Source organism: Cygnus olor, chromosome 21 (assembly GCF_009769625.2).
Source record: "Cygnus olor isolate bCygOlo1 chromosome 21, bCygOlo1.pri.v2, whole genome shotgun sequence".
NCBI classification, from domain to species: Eukaryota; Metazoa; Chordata; class Aves; order Anseriformes; family Anatidae; genus Cygnus; species Cygnus olor.
This window is the reverse complement of record NC_049189.1, coordinates 6,676,017-6,694,149: the sequence shown is the minus strand read 5'-3', so window position 1 is coordinate 6,694,149 and position 18,133 is coordinate 6,676,017. Positions and strand designations below refer to the sequence as shown.

The following is an 18,133-nucleotide window of genomic DNA, read 5'->3' as shown; positions in this document are numbered from 1 at the left end:
AGCTCCTTCCCCAGGGCAGGTTCCCCAAGCCCTCTCCACAAGGGGTTTTGCACGATGTGAATGCCAAACTTTATTCGTGAGATAAATCAGCAGGATGTGGGTTCTCAGTGAGCGATGCCATAACCCAGCACCCCCAGGCCATGCCACATGCCCCGTGCCAGCAATGAACCAGGAGCAAGGTGCAGCACCATGGCTGTCCCCGTCTCTGCGTGGTAGGGAGAGGAACCCACAGAGGTGTGCGCGTTGGTATGTGTGTGGAGGAGCTGCGTGAGGTGACCTGTGGAGATCCCTCCCGACCATATTCCCTTGAGGGACAGATAAAGGCTCCAGCAAACCAGAAAGGTGGGATATCACGCTGATGGGTGGATTTAGGAGGTGATGGGGAAAGGAGGAGGGTCCAGGGCAGAAGTTAAGGGACGTGAGCACACGAGGAGCAGCAGGCATCCTGCAGTCATGATGTGGGTGGTAGAAAGTCCTGACACAGTAACAAGACAGGCAGACACCAAAACCCGAGAGCAGATGGCAGGGCTTGCAAGCTCAGCCCTCAGCTGGGGATGCTGCACAGCAGCAGCTTCTCCAGCCTGGAGCCAATGCATCAGGACAGGGGACACGGGGGAGGGCGATGGGAGGCCAGAGAGGAGGGCCTGGGAGGACGGAGGTGCTGAATGGGGCTGGCAGGGGCTGTGGGTGAAAGGACAGCAGGATGGCATGTGGGCAGCTGGCACCAGACTGGCCTAACCCCATGGCAGGGGCTGCACTGCCTGGGGGCGGTCACCTCCATCCCTGAAGGGCTGTGGGGGGCTGGGGGCACACGTGCTGTCAGTGACATAGAGGGACCCAATGCTGCGGTGCCCTTTTGGATTTATATGGCAAGTAAAATGTGAGTCTTTCCTGTAAATGCTGGCATCACCCTGGTCCCTGTGTCTCATATGCTGGCAAATCCTTTGCTGGAGAGCAGCTAACCTTCCAGCTAAATGCCTATAAGACGGGCTTTGCAAGCCCACCTACAAGATACTTCAGCTCAGACTTCAGGAGAGAAGGATTGAAGTTTTGCTGTTTTTTTTGTTTTGTTTTGTTTTGTTTTGCTTTGCTTTTTTTTAACAATTCCTAAATTACCAGGCAGGTAAGCCTAGACATTCCTGTTCCCTAGGGATGTATCCTTCACATGTGGGACAATTTCTGTTGCAGGGAAGGAGGTGGCTAGCTGGGCATTGGAGTGCTGGCCCTTCTGTGCCTGTGAAGCATCCTCTGAGGCCCGTTTTCTCTGTGAGTGGTAAGGCAGTTTTCTGCAGCACAGGGGCAATAACAGGCGAGGCGATGGCCCGTGGGAAGAAGGAATTTTATTGTCCAGGAGGAGGTGCACACTGCCCTGTGCTGCAGGGCTTGAAAGGAACGCTGTGGTCACTCTGACTGCAGGGTGGGTGCGTGGCAGGTCTGAGTGCAGGATGCGGAGTGCAATACGAATTCAACAACACGTTGCATCTGTCCCCCATTACAAAGAGCTTCCATAGGAAGAAGTAAAGTGCCCGCCACAGCCAGAGAATCCATCAGGACATAAGTGCCCAGGATAGAAAGCTAAGCCAGCCCCGGAAAGGCCAGTTTAGCCAGGATTATTGCAACTGGGAAATGGCTTTAACCCGCCCCCCACCCTCCTGGTGCCCAAACAGTGCTGGGAGAAGCAGACCCTGGGCCAGATCCTGCCCGTACCTGCACTGGGGTGGTGCTGGATTTTCTGTGCAAGTGCTCAGGACAGGATGCTGTGGCGGGTCCCCAGCAGGCAGTGAGGGCCCCCACCAGCACTTCTCCTTCTCCAGCACCCCCACCCCCCCACCCGAGCCATGCTCCCAGCAGAGTTTTTTTTTTTTTTTTTGCAGTGAGTTCAGCCCCGCAGCTGGGGCTTCTGTGCTTTGAGAAACGTTTGTGTACATAACATCAGATTTCAGTAAAACAGTTCCCAACCCATAGAAAAATGTATTTACAGTCGGGAAAGCCTTCAGAGCCCCCAAGCCTGCACACCCTCCCTGGCACATCTGCATCACTGCATCCACCTCAGCCTCTCAGACCAGCTCCATGTGTCCTTGGAAGCTGTTGCTCCATACCAGGGAAGCTTACCAAAAGAGATGCTCCTGTGGGGGACAGAGGAGAGACAAGGAGGAAAGGCCAACCTCCCCGGCACCTGGCTTACCAGCCGGGCAGCGCTGGAGATCCTGCCAGCCCTGCCTGACACAGCTGAGCAGAGCCTCTTTCTGCAGCCACAGGGCTGTGTGGCTGCAGCTGGAAATATTGCTCGGGACCCCCCACTCTGCAGATGACTTGGCAGCCCCAGGTATTGGCAGGTAGCATGGGTTTCTCTAGGGTAATATAAGAACAAAGTTTGGCAGAAATCCCTCTGGCCCCCAACCACATGAGATGGGCACAAACTCTCCCACCCTGCTGGGTGCAGCTCTGGGGGAGGTCAGAGGAGATGGCAGTTCTGCCGGGGAGAAACCTGAGCTTGTGGCCCTAGAAAGCATGTCTGGGCTGCCCCGGGATGCTTGTGCTGTTATCCAGAGAAGAGCAGTGCTGGTGTGCTCATGAGGTGGAGAGTCTCCTGTGGGACCTGAGATTTCCTGAGGCTCCTGAGAGCAGACCCTGGCCACCTCTTTCCCCGTGTGAGGAAAGGGCCAAAGTATCCTCTGCACAGAGCCCGCCGGCAGTTCCTAGCACTGTCAGCCTGTACCCTGTCCCCTGCCCTCCTGGGCTTAGTGGAGGTGGACCACGAAGTCACCTGCAGGCTGGTGCAGTTCAGGAGGAGCACGCAGGAACAAGGATCAGGGCTACCTCTGCCACATGGCAGCCTGCAGGGCCCTCCTCAGCTCAGAGCTCCACCAAACTCCCCACGTGTCTGATCCACAGGAGCTGGAGCCCGTGACAAGCCCAGTCCTGCTGGTCCTGGTATTGCTGCTGTGAGTGCTGCCCCTCCCTCTGCAGGTGCTGCTGGGGCCATCCCGCTGTGTGAAGGGGTTGCCACCTGTCTAGCACAGCTGTGCGGGGACCCCCAGCCCCGCAGGGACACAGTAGAGGATGGAGAGAGGAAGGACCTGTCTCTAGCCTGCTTGGAAGTCTGCTCCCCCCTTCAGATGGGGGAAGGAGGCAACAGGATTGTCGAGGTAACTGGAAAGCCATATTTCCACTGAAGTTCAAATCAGAGATGCTGGAGGAGTTCCAGATCCTGGTCTGGTGCCCCTTTTTCCTGTTCACCACCCTGCTGCCCCCAGGTCAGGGTAAGTGTTAAGGAATGCCCGATGTGGGTCTGCGAAGCCGGTGATCAGAGATGCCTCCTGGGGCCATTTGTGTTCAGCAGCTGGGACCGCATGGCCTGGATACTGCTCAGGATCTTCTTCTGGTGGCCCATCATGGTGATGCCCAGACTCCGAATGTCCCTGGAGAGTAAGGACACAGTCAGACAATGCATGGGATGTCCTCATGCCCACAGAGACACAGCTCCTCCCTGCATGCACACCCCACAGACCAGCCCAGGACCCCTCTTCTGGCTCTTCTCCATTTGCCCCTCAGCACAAGGCTGCCTGAGGGGCCCGTGACATGCTCCACGGGGAAGGAGAGGTTGTCATTCCCCCTGGCACAGTCTCCTGACAGGGCCACTGTGACAGCCAGGGGGGAGCAGGAGCAAGGGGCACCGCTCCTGACAGGCTAGTAGGTGACAAGATCGATGCTCTGAAATTGGATTCAGTTTTAGTGAGATGCCCTTAGATAATCCAGTCAGAAAGACAGGCAGATGATGAGCCTTCTGCACGCAAAAGCTTCCCTGGTGTGTGGGAGAAACAAGGATCTGTATCCGTTCAGTGCCACGGTGAAGGCCCCAGGTACAGCCCCCGATCAATGCACATGACAGCGCTCTGCCTGCATCTCTCTATCTTCCCTTTCACCTCCTCCTGCTTTACCCGTCCCAGCTCAACCAACGCTTTCACTGTCACATCCTTTCTGAGTCATGGCAGCTACTGCTTTTGGCAAGGAGCAACTCTCCTCAGAGGTAGAAGAGATTTTTTCCAGCCCTGGTGTGAGAGCTAACACCAAAGGATGGTGAACGTAAGCCCAGGATGTATTTGCCATCTCTTCTGGTACCACTTGTGGCATCAGCTACCTCAAAGAACCCCTAGAGAGGTGCCGGAGCAAGCGCTTTACAACAAGAGGAGGAGGATGGATGGTGGGACAAGCCTTTCTCAACACCCCCTAACCCAGCCTTGATCTCTAGGGAGCAATTTCTGCCTCTCTTGCACTCCTGTTTCATGCAGACAGGAGCCCTGGGCCCAGCGACCCAGCACATGGTGATGCTGGAAGCTCTCCTGTAGCTCCCTGCTTTTTCATTTCTCCCTGCTGTGAGTGAGAAAGGTGGCAAGAAAGAGGCAGGGGGAGGACTGTATTTACTAGGAAGAGGATTTCCAAAACATCCAGGCTGAGGCTATGGCCCTCCAGTCACACTGAGGCCCTGGGTCATCCCTGCCCAGCTGCAACGCGCAGGCAGCCAGTGCACAGAGGTCTGAGCTCCCATCATTTCCCTGGAATCCCACACCCTATGAGTAGAGAAGCTGAGTGTACGGCCCAGCCGTTCCGACCCAGACATGCCTTTGGTGGAGGAGACAAAGGTGAGAAGAGCAGGGAGACCAAAATCGTGTATCTGACCCTACTTTGAGCAAGCAGTTGGACTAGATGAACTCCTGAAGTGCCTTACAATCTGAATTACTTACTTCTAATTATTATTATTATTAATAATAATAGTAATAATTTCTATTTATATATATAAAGTGCCTATCACCATATTGATAAACACTCTTTGGAACCACTCTATGACAACCGTGGAGCTCTATCACAGAGCTGCCATGGAGCACCAGAGGTGGCTAGGTTCTCACACACCCTCTGGGAACAACTCCCACATCTCTGCTCAAAGGTCACTGCTGCCATGGACATCATCCCAGGACTCAGCATTAACCTGGTACAGGTTATGTACCAGGTTATGTATGTTAATGTTGGTACTCACTCGATGTTCATTCGCATCACCATGCCCAGGGAGGAGTACCCTGCCATGGCAAAGTTGTCCCGGTAGTGCCCCAGCCGGATGGAGTCCAGCCAGTCCTCGACTGTCAGGCAGCCGGAGAAGTCGAGGAGACCCCTGTCGAAGGGTGTTTGGGTGAACCTGAGAGCGGGACAGAAGTGATTAATTATCCCAGGAGCTCAGATGGAGATGGTGGTCCTAGGTGTTCCACCTCAGAGAGGGGAGGACCTGGAGAGCCCTTGCTGTGTAGGTAGGCACGCTGCTACGTGGGCAGTGCTGCACGTGCTTGGCTCAGCCCCGTTGTTGGGATGCTTCAGTGGGTGCAAGGCAGATAAATGCAGGACGTTTACCACCACCCACTGCAAACAGTGGTCACAGGGCAAGCTACTGTTGCTAGAACTGGACCGAAATATCCCTTTTTTGTGGCAACCCACATGCTCTGCTTGCTGTCAGCTGTGGCTTGTTGGGGTCTACCCCTGCTTGTCACAGCGAGCCCTTACCGGTTCACCGTGGCCGTGCACTTGAGGCTGTCGGGATTGCGGATGAGCTTGTCCAGGACGCCGACAATCTGGGAGAAGCGGGGCCGCTCGCTGCGCTCCTTCTGCCAGCAGTCCAGCATGAGCTGGTGCAGGGCCGTGGGACAGCCCATCGGGGCGGGCAGGCGGTAGCCTTCCTCCACCGAATTAATGACCTGGAAGGAAGCCACGGCGCTGGAGCGGAGCTGCTCTCCTGCCCGGCTCTGAGCACCCTAGACTGCTATGCACAGGGGAGATCCCCGGTGCATGAGCTGTTAAGGCCATCAGAAGGGGAAGCAGGGAGGTGTACACAAGATTCATGCTAAATGACAATTTTTATTGCTGGTGAGCTGTGTGCGGACTCTGCGGAAAGCTGAAAGCAGGCTGGACACCACACACATACAAGAAATCACTGCTCTGAGAGCAGATTTATTAAGTGGTCCAACAGGCCTAAAATATTGCAGCTTGCCTCCAGCAGATAAGTCATGAGGGCTTCATTCACATTCAGTTATTCTACGGCCAGGGCTTGCCACTGCTCAGCAAAGCTGGGAGAAACCCCACTCAAAGGACCTGTGCAGACGACGTTGTGCAAGTCACTGCAGCCACCATCTGTCACCAAAGCCACTTTCTATCATAGGAAAAACACCACAGAGAGGGGGGATTCCCAGGACTCAAGAGCAGGGAGAAAGCAGGCAGGTTTATGGCACCCATAGGCAAAATAAGGAGTCCTATGGTTCTGCAGAATCAAAAGCATCCATTCTCTGCCTCCTTTTGGAAATTTTGCACCCAGTTTTTAGTCAGGCAATAACCTACATTTTACTTTAGTTTTTATGCTATCCTTGATATAAGAGTGGCCCCCAATGGCACTGCCGAGCCCAAAGCTTACTGCTGGGTGCTACAAGTCTGGGGCTCTTGGAAGCCACGTGTGGGCAGCAGGTGTGGGAGGAACTGGCGGGTCAATGCAGTGGGGTGGCAGCGATCCTAAGGAAGCTCTGACCCCTAGCAGGTAATGGGTAAGATGGCACAACGTACGCTGAAGCTCTCCAGCTAGCAGAAAGGCTTGCACAGAGCAGCAGGCAGGGGTGGGAGACCCGCCGTGCACAACCAGACACAGCCAGGAGCCACCGCGCGGCAAAACGAGAGGCAACAACAGGCAACACACCGATGCCCCCACTAAGGGGACAGGCACGTTGTGCACAGCCCAGTGGGGATGTGAGGAGAGGCAGGGGCTGCTCTGTGGACCCCTTTTCCCTGGCACCCCTGCTAGGCTGGCTCGGGACGGGGCAGGAGGCGAGGCAGGCCTCACGTCCACTCACGTCCCGGTTGGTCATGTTCCAGTACGGGCGTTCGCCGTAGGCCAGCACCTCCCACATGACGATGCCGTAGCTCCACACGTCGCTGGCCGAGGAGAACTTGCGGTAGGCGATGGCCTCCGGAGCTGTCCAGCGGATGGGGATCTTGCCCCCCTGCAACAGCAAGCAAGGAACGCATTATTTCAATAGCTCCCATGGGAGGGAGGAGGGGAGTGCTGAGCCTTGCTGCTTTGGGGCAGGGATCAGCATCAGGGCCAGGGCAGACACCACACTGCGTTTCTGTGTCAGATGGCTCCTGGCGATCCAAGCTGTGATGCCCAGCTCTCATTACGGGCAGAGGATCGCACATCGTGATGATCCAGGGCTGGCTGCATCCTGCACGCTTCACTGTGCACTGTTCCCTTTTTGCCCCCAACCTATTGGGTTGTTTCCAGCTTTTGGAGCACTAGCACGAAGCTTTCATTTCGCTGGGATGCACCTCTGCCTGGAAAACACGGGCAGCTCCCTTGGCCCTGCACTGCTGGGTCCTCTCCTGATCTCAGGCTGCCCCAGCAGAACTGGGATCCAGAACAGCTGCACTGGATGGGCAGTGGGCATCTTCTGGAAAGCACTGAGGAGGCCATCAGCACAAGGTAACCCTAAAGCTGTACTGGAAGGATGACTTCAAGGTATTTCCAGTGGAGCAAGGAGAAAGCTGTACTATTTTACAAGGTCTTCTTTGAAATGTCATGCGTGATGCTGGCCTTCGGTGCCCAAGAGAGGAGAAATCAGTGGTGAGGTGGAGCAAAGGGCTACCAGAGCACAAAGGACACGGAGCTGACCTTAGGCACAGGCAGAGAGCCTGACTCATTTAGTGCAGAAAGGAGGGAGAGTCATGGCATGTGTCTGTTACTGATTTGGCAGACAAGTGCTGAAGAGAACTTGTTGAATTAAAGGCTGACTATGATAACAAACAAACAAACAAAAAAACTAAAAAAAAAAGTAATAAATGGGCTAAGAATACATCTAAATTGAAATCGTGGTTGCTGGCAATCTGAACAGAAAAGTTGCAAAAACATCCTTATTTTAAGGATATCCCAAATGGCTCCTTGCCAGAGTGCTTGTGTTCCTGATCCTGTCACTTCATGTTAGTGGTTCATTTTTATCTGGGCTATGCAACAGGTAAGAGCTACCAGCGCTGGTGGGTTTCACCGTGCCTGGATGCCTCAAAGCCTCTGCTTGTGACATGCACAGTGGTAGCTCCATACTCTACTGACCTCTCTGCTTGCATTCATGCTGGATACATTAAGACAGTGTCTCTAGAAACTGGGCAGGATTGGAAAGGTCAGCATGTAGGTCAATACAGAGGTGTGCTCTGGTCACTCAGGTCACCCTCCTGGTCCTGTACAGTCCCTGCCACACCATTTCCAGAAATCACTTTTTAACGTGGGAAAGCTCAGAGACTGCCTTGGTGGGTGGCAGGCCAGGCTATCTGTGTGAAGATGGCCTGCTCTGAGGTCAGGAAGCCCTAGCCGATCTTGGGCCCCTTCTTGCCTTTCCACCAGGCTGAATCCTGAAATGAAGGTTCTCCTGAAGGAGTGGTCTCCAGGCTGAGTCACTGTGCACCCACCTCTCAGACCTGCAACCATGTTAGGCCATGCTTTGCAGTGCCACGAGCCAGCCCAAACCAATCTAAAGCTCTTTCTGCCTGTCTAGTCCTGGTCCTTCTGAAAAGTGATGCTCAGACTCCACAGCTGCCTCTCCAAACTGACCCAAATCAGGGAAGTCTATCTGCCAAAGGACTGCCTTGGGAGAACGCTAATTTATTTCGTGTCCAGAGAAAAGCAAAAAGAACACGTTCCTTCAATGAATTTCATTTTCCCTCTTATGACCTCCACTAGAGGAGCACATCAAGCTCCAGTGCTGTCAGGTTGGCCAGAGAATCTTAAAATAGGTTCACAGACAAACGTGTCCTACATTAAAACAAAGTCATCTAGGTTGCAAAGCCAAGTGCTTGCAAGTCAAAGAGCTCAAGAATTTTCATTCCCGTCCTTTCCACACCCCTGAATGAGGCAGTGTCACATGGAGGAGCTGTCACATGAAGAGTGTGACCATGCTACTGAAGACTATGACAGTGACTGACCTGTGGTTGAAGGAGTGGATGGAGCTACAGTCTAGGGATGGACTCCAATAGGGACATGGGAGCATCCCTGTGGAGTGGTCCTTGCATGCTAATGGGAGCTGCTGGCTGGGGTGTTTTGATAACCTCCCTGTTCTCCTACCCTGCTTCTCTTTGTTCACTGCACACTTCGGTTGTGGGATGTCTCTTTATGAAGGAGAGTGTTCTCATATAATGCTTTGAAGGTCAGAAACACTTTGGGTTCATGTCCAGGTAGCAGTGGTGAGGTGACCGTCTCCATTCCTGCACTGCCTACCTTGACTTGGCTGTCTAACTTTTGCACCCTCACTGGACTGGGGCAATCACCACCTGTAAAGCTCAGCAAAAAAAAAAAAAAAAAAAAGAAGGAGTTTTAACACTAAGAGCCACGCACTGTGGTGGTATATGCAGCGTCAGGGTCATCCTCGAGGATGCGTGAGAGGCCGAAGTCAGACACCTTGCAGACCAGGTTGCTGTTCACCAGGATGTTGCGGGCAGCCAGGTCCCGGTGCACGTAGCCCAGGTCAGATAGGTACCTCATGCCTGCTCCGATGCCACGCAACATGCCCACCAGCTGGATGATGGTGAACTGCCCATCGTGTTTCTGGAGAGGAAGTAACACAGAGGCTATTCGTTTTTTTTTTTTTTTTTTCTTCCCCAGCAGTCCCGTTGACACTGCTATCGTTAAACTAACTCCTGAGTAGCTCTTATCTTTGGCGTAGCACCTCCTCTAACTCCAGAGCCTCTGTCTTGGCCCAAAGTCCGTGCTCCCAGCACCTCTGCGTGCTGCTTGGGCAGGTGTCCCTGCCTTTGCAGGGAGCCAGCCGCAGTGCCCTGAGGCCAGTGGCTGCTGGGGAGGGGAAAGCCCAGCGCCCGCTGCTCTCACACAGGGGCCACAGTGGTGGTCACAGGGCTGAGGAGTGTGAACTAACCTCATCCCTAGTCTTGCAGCCCAGAGGGATGTGCAATGAATACAAATACAAGAGAGCACTTTACCCTGAGAAAGGCGTCTAGCGAGCCGTTCTCCATGTATTCAGTAACAATCATGACCAATTTGCCTGCAGAAGACAAGGGAGGTCAAGTTAATAGACAAGTCACCTTCCTCTGAGAAGCCCGGTGCCAAGCTTTACTGGGAGCGACATTAATTCAGGCCGGTGGGTCGCCTGCAGCCCTGTAGGGTGGTCTCACCACGCAGGAAGGGCATGGTGGTGGAGATGTGGCCAAAACCCCAACACTTACCCCTCCCTCCAGGCAGTATTAATGTGGCTAGGTCAGCTTTCTTATCCCATTGAAATTTGCATGCCATTAACATAACGCTCTGCATCGCAATGTGCCTTTTTGAAGGAAGGATCCAAATTATTATTCAATACAGGCAGCCTTTAAAACAAACGCTAATAGGTAGGACTTCTCCTAATCCAATAACCCTGTCCTGGGGCACCGGGGAGCGCTGCGCAGCAAGGTGGGTAAGGGCTGCATGGGAAGCTTGTCCTGTAACAGGAGATGACAGGAGTGGTCTTGATTCATCTCATTAAGCCCCCTCCCTAGGACCGCCGAGATACTGCCAGAGGTTTGGGCTGCAGCCAGGAACAAGCAGTTCATTTCTCTAATGGGGTTCAAAGGGGAAGGAGGAAAAGCAGCAGGGCTGCCGGGGACAGCCTGTCTCCCTCTGAAGATGTTAATGGGGAATGCCAATCAGGAGAGAAAGCTTCCCGGCACGAAGCATGGCCCAAGCCTGAAACCTTCAGCCTCACTTCAGATCAGGAACAAGCTACCCACAATTTAGATATAACTCCTGGGAAGGAGTTGGCAAAGAGACAGGGTTGCACAGGGCTCCCAGCCCCTGCAGACCCCTAAGCTGCTCCCTGCCAGCCCTGTGCACTGTGCTGAAGGAGCCACGTTTTCCTCAATCCCCCCAGCAGACCCCGGGAATAGCAAATCTCCTCACTGCCCTGGGGTCTCTGGTGCTGTCAGCAGGAGGGGGTGGGCTGCAGGGGACCCCAGGATAAATGACAAGAGATTACCCAGGGCAGCCGAAGGATGGTGTGCGTGCCCAAAGAGGCCCCTGACCCCCATCCCCATGGTGCCCCCAGGGAGATATGCCCCCAGTTGTGCCCCACCAAGGGACCCCGTCCCCACCAGCCACCTACTCCTGGTGACCACCCCTTCCAGGTGGATGATGTTGGGGTGGTCAAACTGCGCCATGATGCTGGCCTCGCTCAGGAAGTCCTGTCTCTGCTTCTCTGTGTAGCCAGACTTCAGAGCCTTGATGGCCACGGAAATCTCCCTCTTCCCCGGCAGTTTCAGGCGGCCGTAGCACACCTCTCCAGACTCCCCTGCAAGGCAAGCGAAGGTGAGGGCATGGTGCTCAGCTCCTTGCACGGACCCTCCAGTCTGCCCCCGTATGCCTGCAGTGTGCTCCAGCCATCGAAGACGTATAGCAGCAGGGATGCCTACTGCTACAAGCAGTCAGGCTTCCTATTGCTTGTCTGCTTGGCTGGCCCTGCACCGTCCCTCAGCACACGGGGTGAGCCTCCACCAGCCCCTGGGGCACTGCTGGTGAAGCTCTAGCTCTGGATCTGTCCTGTTCTTCCTTGCAAGCCCCTGTTCCTAGGCAAAAACCCATTTTGTTCTGAAAATTTACCACTCTGCTTGCTATTTTGCTCGTGTCTTGTCACCCCAGATGCTTGCTCCGAGGTTTGAGAGCAGGGTGGCTGCGTTTGAGCACCCACGCGGGACAGGGCGAGCCATCTGCTGGTGTCAGGCTGAGCCGTCGGTGCCACGCCGGCTGAGCAGCTCCCGCCTGCGCCAAGCTGACGCAGGAGAGTTTATTTCATGCACTAAAAAAATCCATCCTACTCACGGTTCTCATCTCAGGGAAATAAGGAGCAGATGAAGCCCTGATTGAGCATTGTTACAGAACCGTGCAGCCTGCTGTGGTCCCAGCGGGCTGTGGAGATGTCCCTGCCTCCCAGCAAATTGCCCAAGCAGATGGGATGCAGAGAGGCAGCCTGGGCTGGGGACTCACCAGACCCAATGACTTTCTCAATCTTGATGCGGGAAGCCTCGATTTCACGGGTGAACTCATGCACGGCTTGGCAGGGGTCCTCATACGTGTGGGGGTCCACGTAGAACTTCGACTCCGGGAATTTCACTGTCAGGTTTAAAGGGGAGAGAGGAGACAAGCTCTTCCACACAGCCCCGCCATGAAGTGGGTGCCCAGGAGCTGGGTGTTGGACAGGCAGGGGCAGGACTCCTTGGGGTGACACGCTGGGGATCCCCAAGGAAACCCAAGGCACTTCTTGGCATGGCAATATCCTTAGAGCACTCCAGAACTTGGCCATCCAGATCTCCATATGATTCACACCCCCATCAACTCCTTCGTGACCCCTCATGTGGGTTTGTGGTGAATTTCCCACTCTTCTGGCCTGCTGATGACTTAGATGAACCTGCTACAACCCCATTACCAGTACACCCCTGGGATCAGAGCCCCACTTCAGCTCTCTTAGACACATCCCCAGAAGCAGGAGTGGACAAAATCCTTCTCCCTGGAAACCACAGCAGTACTGGGGAAAATGGTCCAGGTCCTTGCCCATTCAGGGGGCTGAGGTCCTTTGCACCCCGGGGGCAGGAGGAGGAGCAGGGATGGTCCTACCTTGCCCATTCTGATAGTGCATCTTCTCCTCATCAGAGTCCTGGAAAGCCTTGCTGTACCCGCAGTGCCTGTCACAGAGACACAGGGGTCAGAGGGATGCTCCTGTCTCTTCCTCCTACCAGCAGCCCAAAGGCAGGGTAAAGGCAATGCATGCCAGGCCTGGAGCTAAGGCTTTGCCCTCCACCAGCTGCATCACTGCATCTTGCTGGGCTGACACTTTGGCCTGGAGCAGGGGACGTTCTGGGTGCTCTCCAAGGCTCAGCAGGGCCAAGAGCTTCAGCCCTTTTGTCTCCTCTAGGCAGTGGCGTGTGTGCTGCACATGCCTGGCTCTGTCTTGCTGAGATGTAGAAGGACAAAGTCACTCTTCTGTTTTTCTGATCAAGAAGATATCTGTCTGTTCCCGACCTACCCCCTAGCCCACCCAGTCAGCCCTGGTACTAGTACTGGTAGTGGTAATGGTATATATATATATACATATATATATATATGTATATATATATATACACTACTGCTAATGCTATGGCTATTATTATTGCTATTGCTATTGGTATGGCTATGGCTGTTGCTGTTCGACCTGCTGGTTTTATTAGAATTAGAATGGGGATAGTTCGGTTGGAAAGGACCTACAAAGGTCATTGAGTCCACCTGCCTGACCACTTCAGGGCTAACCAAAAGTTAAAGCATATTAGCATTAAATGCCTCTTGAACACTGACAAGCATGGAACAACAGGCAGGATGACTCTGAATGAAGTCTCTTGGCTGAGCCCTGACCTATGGCTGCTCCGGCCAAAACTGGGAAGATAAAAGCTGTGCCCAAGCTCTCCCATCCCTCCTGTCCACTCGGTGACAGGTTGCACGGACATCCAAACAACACTTACCTCTTCTTGCAGATCAGGACCACCAGCAATGCAACCAGGCCAGTGATGAGCGTCAGGCAGATCCAGACAATTGTCATCGTGTCGTACCGGAGAGAGACTGGAAGAAATAGGGTAGGAAGTGGGGAAAGCTCCGCCGAGCACAGAGACTCCCCTACCCCACCAGGGTCACTATGTTCAATAACAAAGCACCGTCACCTATCCAACACCAGCTTTGGGTCTCTCCCAGTCTACAGGGCCCATTTACAGACAGGGAAACCGAGCGCAGGTCTGGGGCAGCCATGGTGATGCAGCAAGCCAGCACGGAGAAGAGTCTGGGCCCTCAGGACCTCCCCAGATCATCTGTGCCCTGTATGTTCTTCCTCCTCTTTCTAACGTATAAGCACATCTCTGGAGGGCTACCTCCAGCAAGACAGCTGCACACACTCACCTGGTTTCCCCGTCTCCACCTCCACGGTCTGGCTGAACCTTCCACAGCCAGCAGAGGTGCGGGCCCGGACCTGGAAAACGTAGCGGGTCGCGGGCTTGAGCCCCGAGATGGTGGCAGTGGTGTCCTTGGATTTTAGGGTCGAATAGCTCTGCATTTCCTTGTCCTGTGGAAAAGCGACACCAAGAACCTCGCTGCATCAGCACAGCATAACCGTAGGAAGGGAAAAATCACTTGGAAAACAGTTCTTTTTTCATGGCTGCCTGATAGCTGCAGGGAAAATCTGCATCCAGCCTAAATCTGCCCCACCAGGGCTGATGTGTAGCCACGAACTCGGCTTTACCTTCTCGTAGTACTTGATCTCGTACTCCAAGATGATGCCGTTGGGCTGGTCCGGCTCTTGCCACAGCAGGGTGACGCTGTTCTGGCCTGTGCTCTCATGGCGGACTGCCACCACCTGGGACGGGGCTGGGGACACAAAGACAGGGCATGGGCACGGCGGCAGGGAGACAGAGCCCCGTGCAGGCCCCTGGAAATGGTTTAAAACACATTTCTGCTTTAATTAAAGCCACTGCAGTGATGCCCAGGGGACCATGAAGCAAGGTCCTGGCCCAGCTGGGCTGGATCATCGCGCAGTATTTCCTGGGGAAAGAGCATTTCTCAGTAAGGGATTTGCAAAGATGAACTGTGCACGAGAGAGGTTCTTCCCCACAAAGGTTGTTGTCACCTCCCGGGGGCTGTCACTGGTGTGAGCTGAGAGCAGAGCAGGAACTGCTGCTTGGCCTTTTGGGAGAGGACAGAAGGCTGCAGGGACAATCTGAGAGATTCATGCTCCACTTTGCGTTCCTGTCAATGAACAAGTGTCCTCCGTGCCCCCTGTCTCCTGCAGAAAGGGATCCTCCACCAGCGGCTGCAGGCTGAAGTGGAGGGAAAGGGGTCTGAAAAAGGATACCACGAACCAGAGAAGATAAGGGTGGCCTCGGGCAGCAGCTTTGGGTAGGTAGCTCCCCAAAGCTACCTCCAGCAGCAGAGGGAACAGGAGTCACCCCTCACATCTCCCGGGGGGCCCATGCTCTCCACCAAGCCCTGCCTGAGGGCAGGCTGGTGCTGCCCCTGCTCACGGCTGGCTCTGGAGGTACCACTTGGGGCAACGCCGGAGCGACATCAGCATCACCCACGTGTGCAAATCCTCTGGGATGGGGGGTGTCTGCTCCTCCTACCTGCCTGGTTTGTTGTGATGTTGGCGACCGCAGCCCTCCTGGCCTCCAGGCTGAGGTCCGACACTCCGTTGACGGCTTCCACCCAGAAGGAGTAGTTGGTGTGTGCCAGGAGGTTGGTGACGGTCAGCGCGCCCTGCACCAGGCTCATCTGCTGGGGCACGAAGCGGGTGCCGCTGCCGCAGGCCTCGCACTGCCCCACGTCCCCCCCGCAGCGCCGGCAGAGCACATTGTACGTGATGTCGCTGCGCCCACCCTTGTCCAGGGGCGGCCCCCACTCCAGCGTCACCGAGGTGCCGTTCACGCTGGAGACCAGGTTCACAGGAGCCGAGGGGGGACCTGGAAAGGAAGCAGAGGTTTGGGCAGAGAGGGGGATGCCGAAGCGCGTTGGGGCTGGCAGAGCAGGGTCCTGGGGGAAATGGGATGGACAGAGGAGGTTTGGTTCTTGGTCAGTGTGTTCTGTGATTCCTGACGGTGCTGCCAAGGGGGGGAAGTGCTCCAAGGAGAAGACAGCAAAGACACAGGCAGGGCTCAGGGTGAATTGCCGTGTAGGACCAGACCGGGAAGCGAGGTGCTCTGGGTCAGGATGCCAAGTACCTGGCAGAGGAGAGCTGAGGGTTTGTTCTGGGACGAGCAGGGAGCAATGGGGATGGGGGAAGCCTTGTGGGGAAGAACAAAGGTGTCTGTGGGCTGGTGGGTGGAGAGCAGGAACTGCTCTTCTAAAGGGAAGGGTGAACTCCACGGGAGATCAGCATCTTGGGTGGACATCTTGGGACCCTAGGGAAACTGAAGTCAGATGTTGCTGACCTGCCTTTCACCTTCAGCTAGCGGCCCCAAACCTCTCTGCCCTCCTGGACCAGCTGCATAGAGTGCAAATCCTCCTGGGATGCTTTTGTCCCTTTTTAGTAACACTGGGCCCCTAATGCAGAGAGCTGGACTGAAACTAGGTGCCAAGTCCTCGTGCCAACATCCACCCATAGCAAGGGAAAGCGCAGTAATGCTCGTGCTCCCCTGGGACCACCCTGGGCATTTCTGCAAATGGAAGCAGCCAGCAAGAGGCTGGCTGGTGCACTAGCAGGTGAGCTTGGTGGCAGAGCTCAGATCTCGCCCTGCTCCAGTGCAGGATGCAGCCCCAGGAGGGGAGCAGATTCTAGCCAGTGATATTTGGAGACCGGCAGGATGAGGATGAGCCAGAGGACGGTGAGGGAGCTCTGCCTGTGGGGTTTCAACTCATGCAACACAGGGGTTGAAAGGCTGCTGCAGCGCCTTGGGCAGCTTGCTCAGAGCCAAGGGTGCACGCTGGGCCAGCCAGGGAGCATTAGACGTGTGTGAAGACACGACGATGTGTCCGAAGACAAGACGACGTGTCTTCAGGTGCTGCGACAGCTGGGGGTACTTACGGGTGCAGGCGGCCGAGGGGGGGTCCTGCACGGCCCGGTAGAAGCTGCTGTCGCAGCGGCACACGCGGGCCGCCCGGCTCTCTGAGTGGCTGTGCAAGGGGCACTTTGCACACAGCTGGTCCCCGGGAGCTGACTTGTAAAATCCCAGCTGGCAGGCTGCAGAGGAGGGAAGGGGCGATGGTCAGGGGGACGTGCCTGGATGAGAAACAGCCCACGGCTCGGCGAATCTCGGCAGCACAGAGCTGAACCCCGCTCTCTGCCCCACCCCAGCCCCTCTCCCTGCTGCCCAGGTGAGTTCCCCTCCAGCTGCCCAGCTGGAAACTGGGCCCTGTGAAAACTGCTTTGGTCTCTCCCCCCCCAGGCTGTATGTGCTGCCATCCCAGTACCTGTTCCCCACTGTTTCACAGGCAGACTCGGGTGCCTCCGATTTTGTGAGCTGCCTGTGAAGCTTGATGTGCTCTCCTTGTAGCTGTGCCTGCTGCCCAGATCTCTCCCAGCTGCAGCTTCTGGGCCACGGCCTGGCTCTGGGGAGGGAGTGCTTCAAAGCTCAAACTGGTAGCACTGGAAATCACACTGTTACCCCTTCTGAGCTCTATCATTTATGGGGCAAACTACATTCCTCACTTCACAGTGCTTTCCATACACATGCTGGGTGTGTTTAGGTGCCCAAGGACATCCACACGGGTGGTTTCAGGACTTAAGATCTCCATACCTGGTACATGGCCCTCTGCATGCCCCTGGTTTGCTGCTATACAAAGCAATGTGTTTCCTTGCTCAGCACAAGGAAGCACACCTTCTCTAGTTTCACTTTGCAGCAAACTGACTTTGCATGCACACTGCCTGCTCTCTGCAGAGGGACAGCAAGGCCAGCTGAGCCAGGCTGAGCTTTTTCTGGTCACACAGCCCACCTTCGGCTGCTCTGCCCCTGCCTGGTGCTGGTGGCTGCGCAGTGGGATCGTGTGCTCATCCCACACCAGGGCTGCCATCATTATCCTATCTCATTAGGAAAGCTGATTAGCTCAGCAGTGACAAGTATCATGGCAGGTATCTGTCTGGTGTGGAAGGATCCCTCCTCTCCAGAAGATTTCAGTTCCAAACAGGCTTTCTCTGAGTCTCCGTATTTATCAAGCATTTGTAGGACCAGTTCCAGTGTTTCAAGCATTATTCCGGACCCTGAATCATTTCTCTTTTCCCCTACTGAGGTAGTAATACATTCATTTTCCCGTCCTTACCCCCAGTGACCAGCTCTGCATACACCCTCAATTTTTGCTTCCAAGCATGTAGAAGTGTTTTGTCTGCATCCAGCATCCCTGGTGGTCTGGGTCCCTCCATGCTGTCCATTTGTTCTGCTCCTAGGTGCTGATTTGTCTTCTTATTAATAACCCTCCTTTTCTTGCCACAGATCTCCCTAGAATGATTGCTGCCAACATATTTCACATATACATGCTGCATAATAATGCAATAGCCTCTTTATAACTGAGCTACTTCCAGCAGTGGTAGCTGAAGACAACGCTCCAGACATATGCAAGCCTAGCTGGTCCCTCTTC

General features: G+C 54.9%; 1 protein-coding gene across 1 annotated transcript in view; it reads right to left on the bottom strand.

Moving 5' to 3' along the window:
- Nucleotides 1–2,449: 2,449 nt before the first annotated feature.
- The window catches only part of EPHA8 (EPH receptor A8), a 48,284-nt gene continuing 32,600 nt past the window's right edge, over nucleotides 2,450–18,133 (bottom strand). Inside the window, exons 4-17 of the mRNA XM_040533652.1 lie at nucleotides 16,587–16,742; nucleotides 15,190–15,525; nucleotides 14,313–14,437; nucleotides 13,973–14,135; nucleotides 13,546–13,642; nucleotides 12,668–12,735; nucleotides 12,041–12,166; nucleotides 11,163–11,348; nucleotides 10,012–10,073; nucleotides 9,410–9,619; nucleotides 6,882–7,031; nucleotides 5,551–5,741; nucleotides 5,036–5,191; nucleotides 2,450–3,422 (exon numbers count right to left, since the gene is read on the bottom strand). Coding sequence (XP_040389586.1) covers nucleotides 3,308–3,422; nucleotides 5,036–5,191; nucleotides 5,551–5,741; nucleotides 6,882–7,031; nucleotides 9,410–9,619; nucleotides 10,012–10,073; nucleotides 11,163–11,348; nucleotides 12,041–12,166; nucleotides 12,668–12,735; nucleotides 13,546–13,642; nucleotides 13,973–14,135; nucleotides 14,313–14,437; nucleotides 15,190–15,525; nucleotides 16,587–16,742 — 2,141 coding nt within the window. The 3' untranslated portion in view covers nucleotides 2,450–3,307. The remainder of the gene's footprint in view (nucleotides 3,423–5,035; nucleotides 5,192–5,550; nucleotides 5,742–6,881; nucleotides 7,032–9,409; nucleotides 9,620–10,011; nucleotides 10,074–11,162; nucleotides 11,349–12,040; nucleotides 12,167–12,667; nucleotides 12,736–13,545; nucleotides 13,643–13,972; nucleotides 14,136–14,312; nucleotides 14,438–15,189; nucleotides 15,526–16,586; nucleotides 16,743–18,133) is intronic.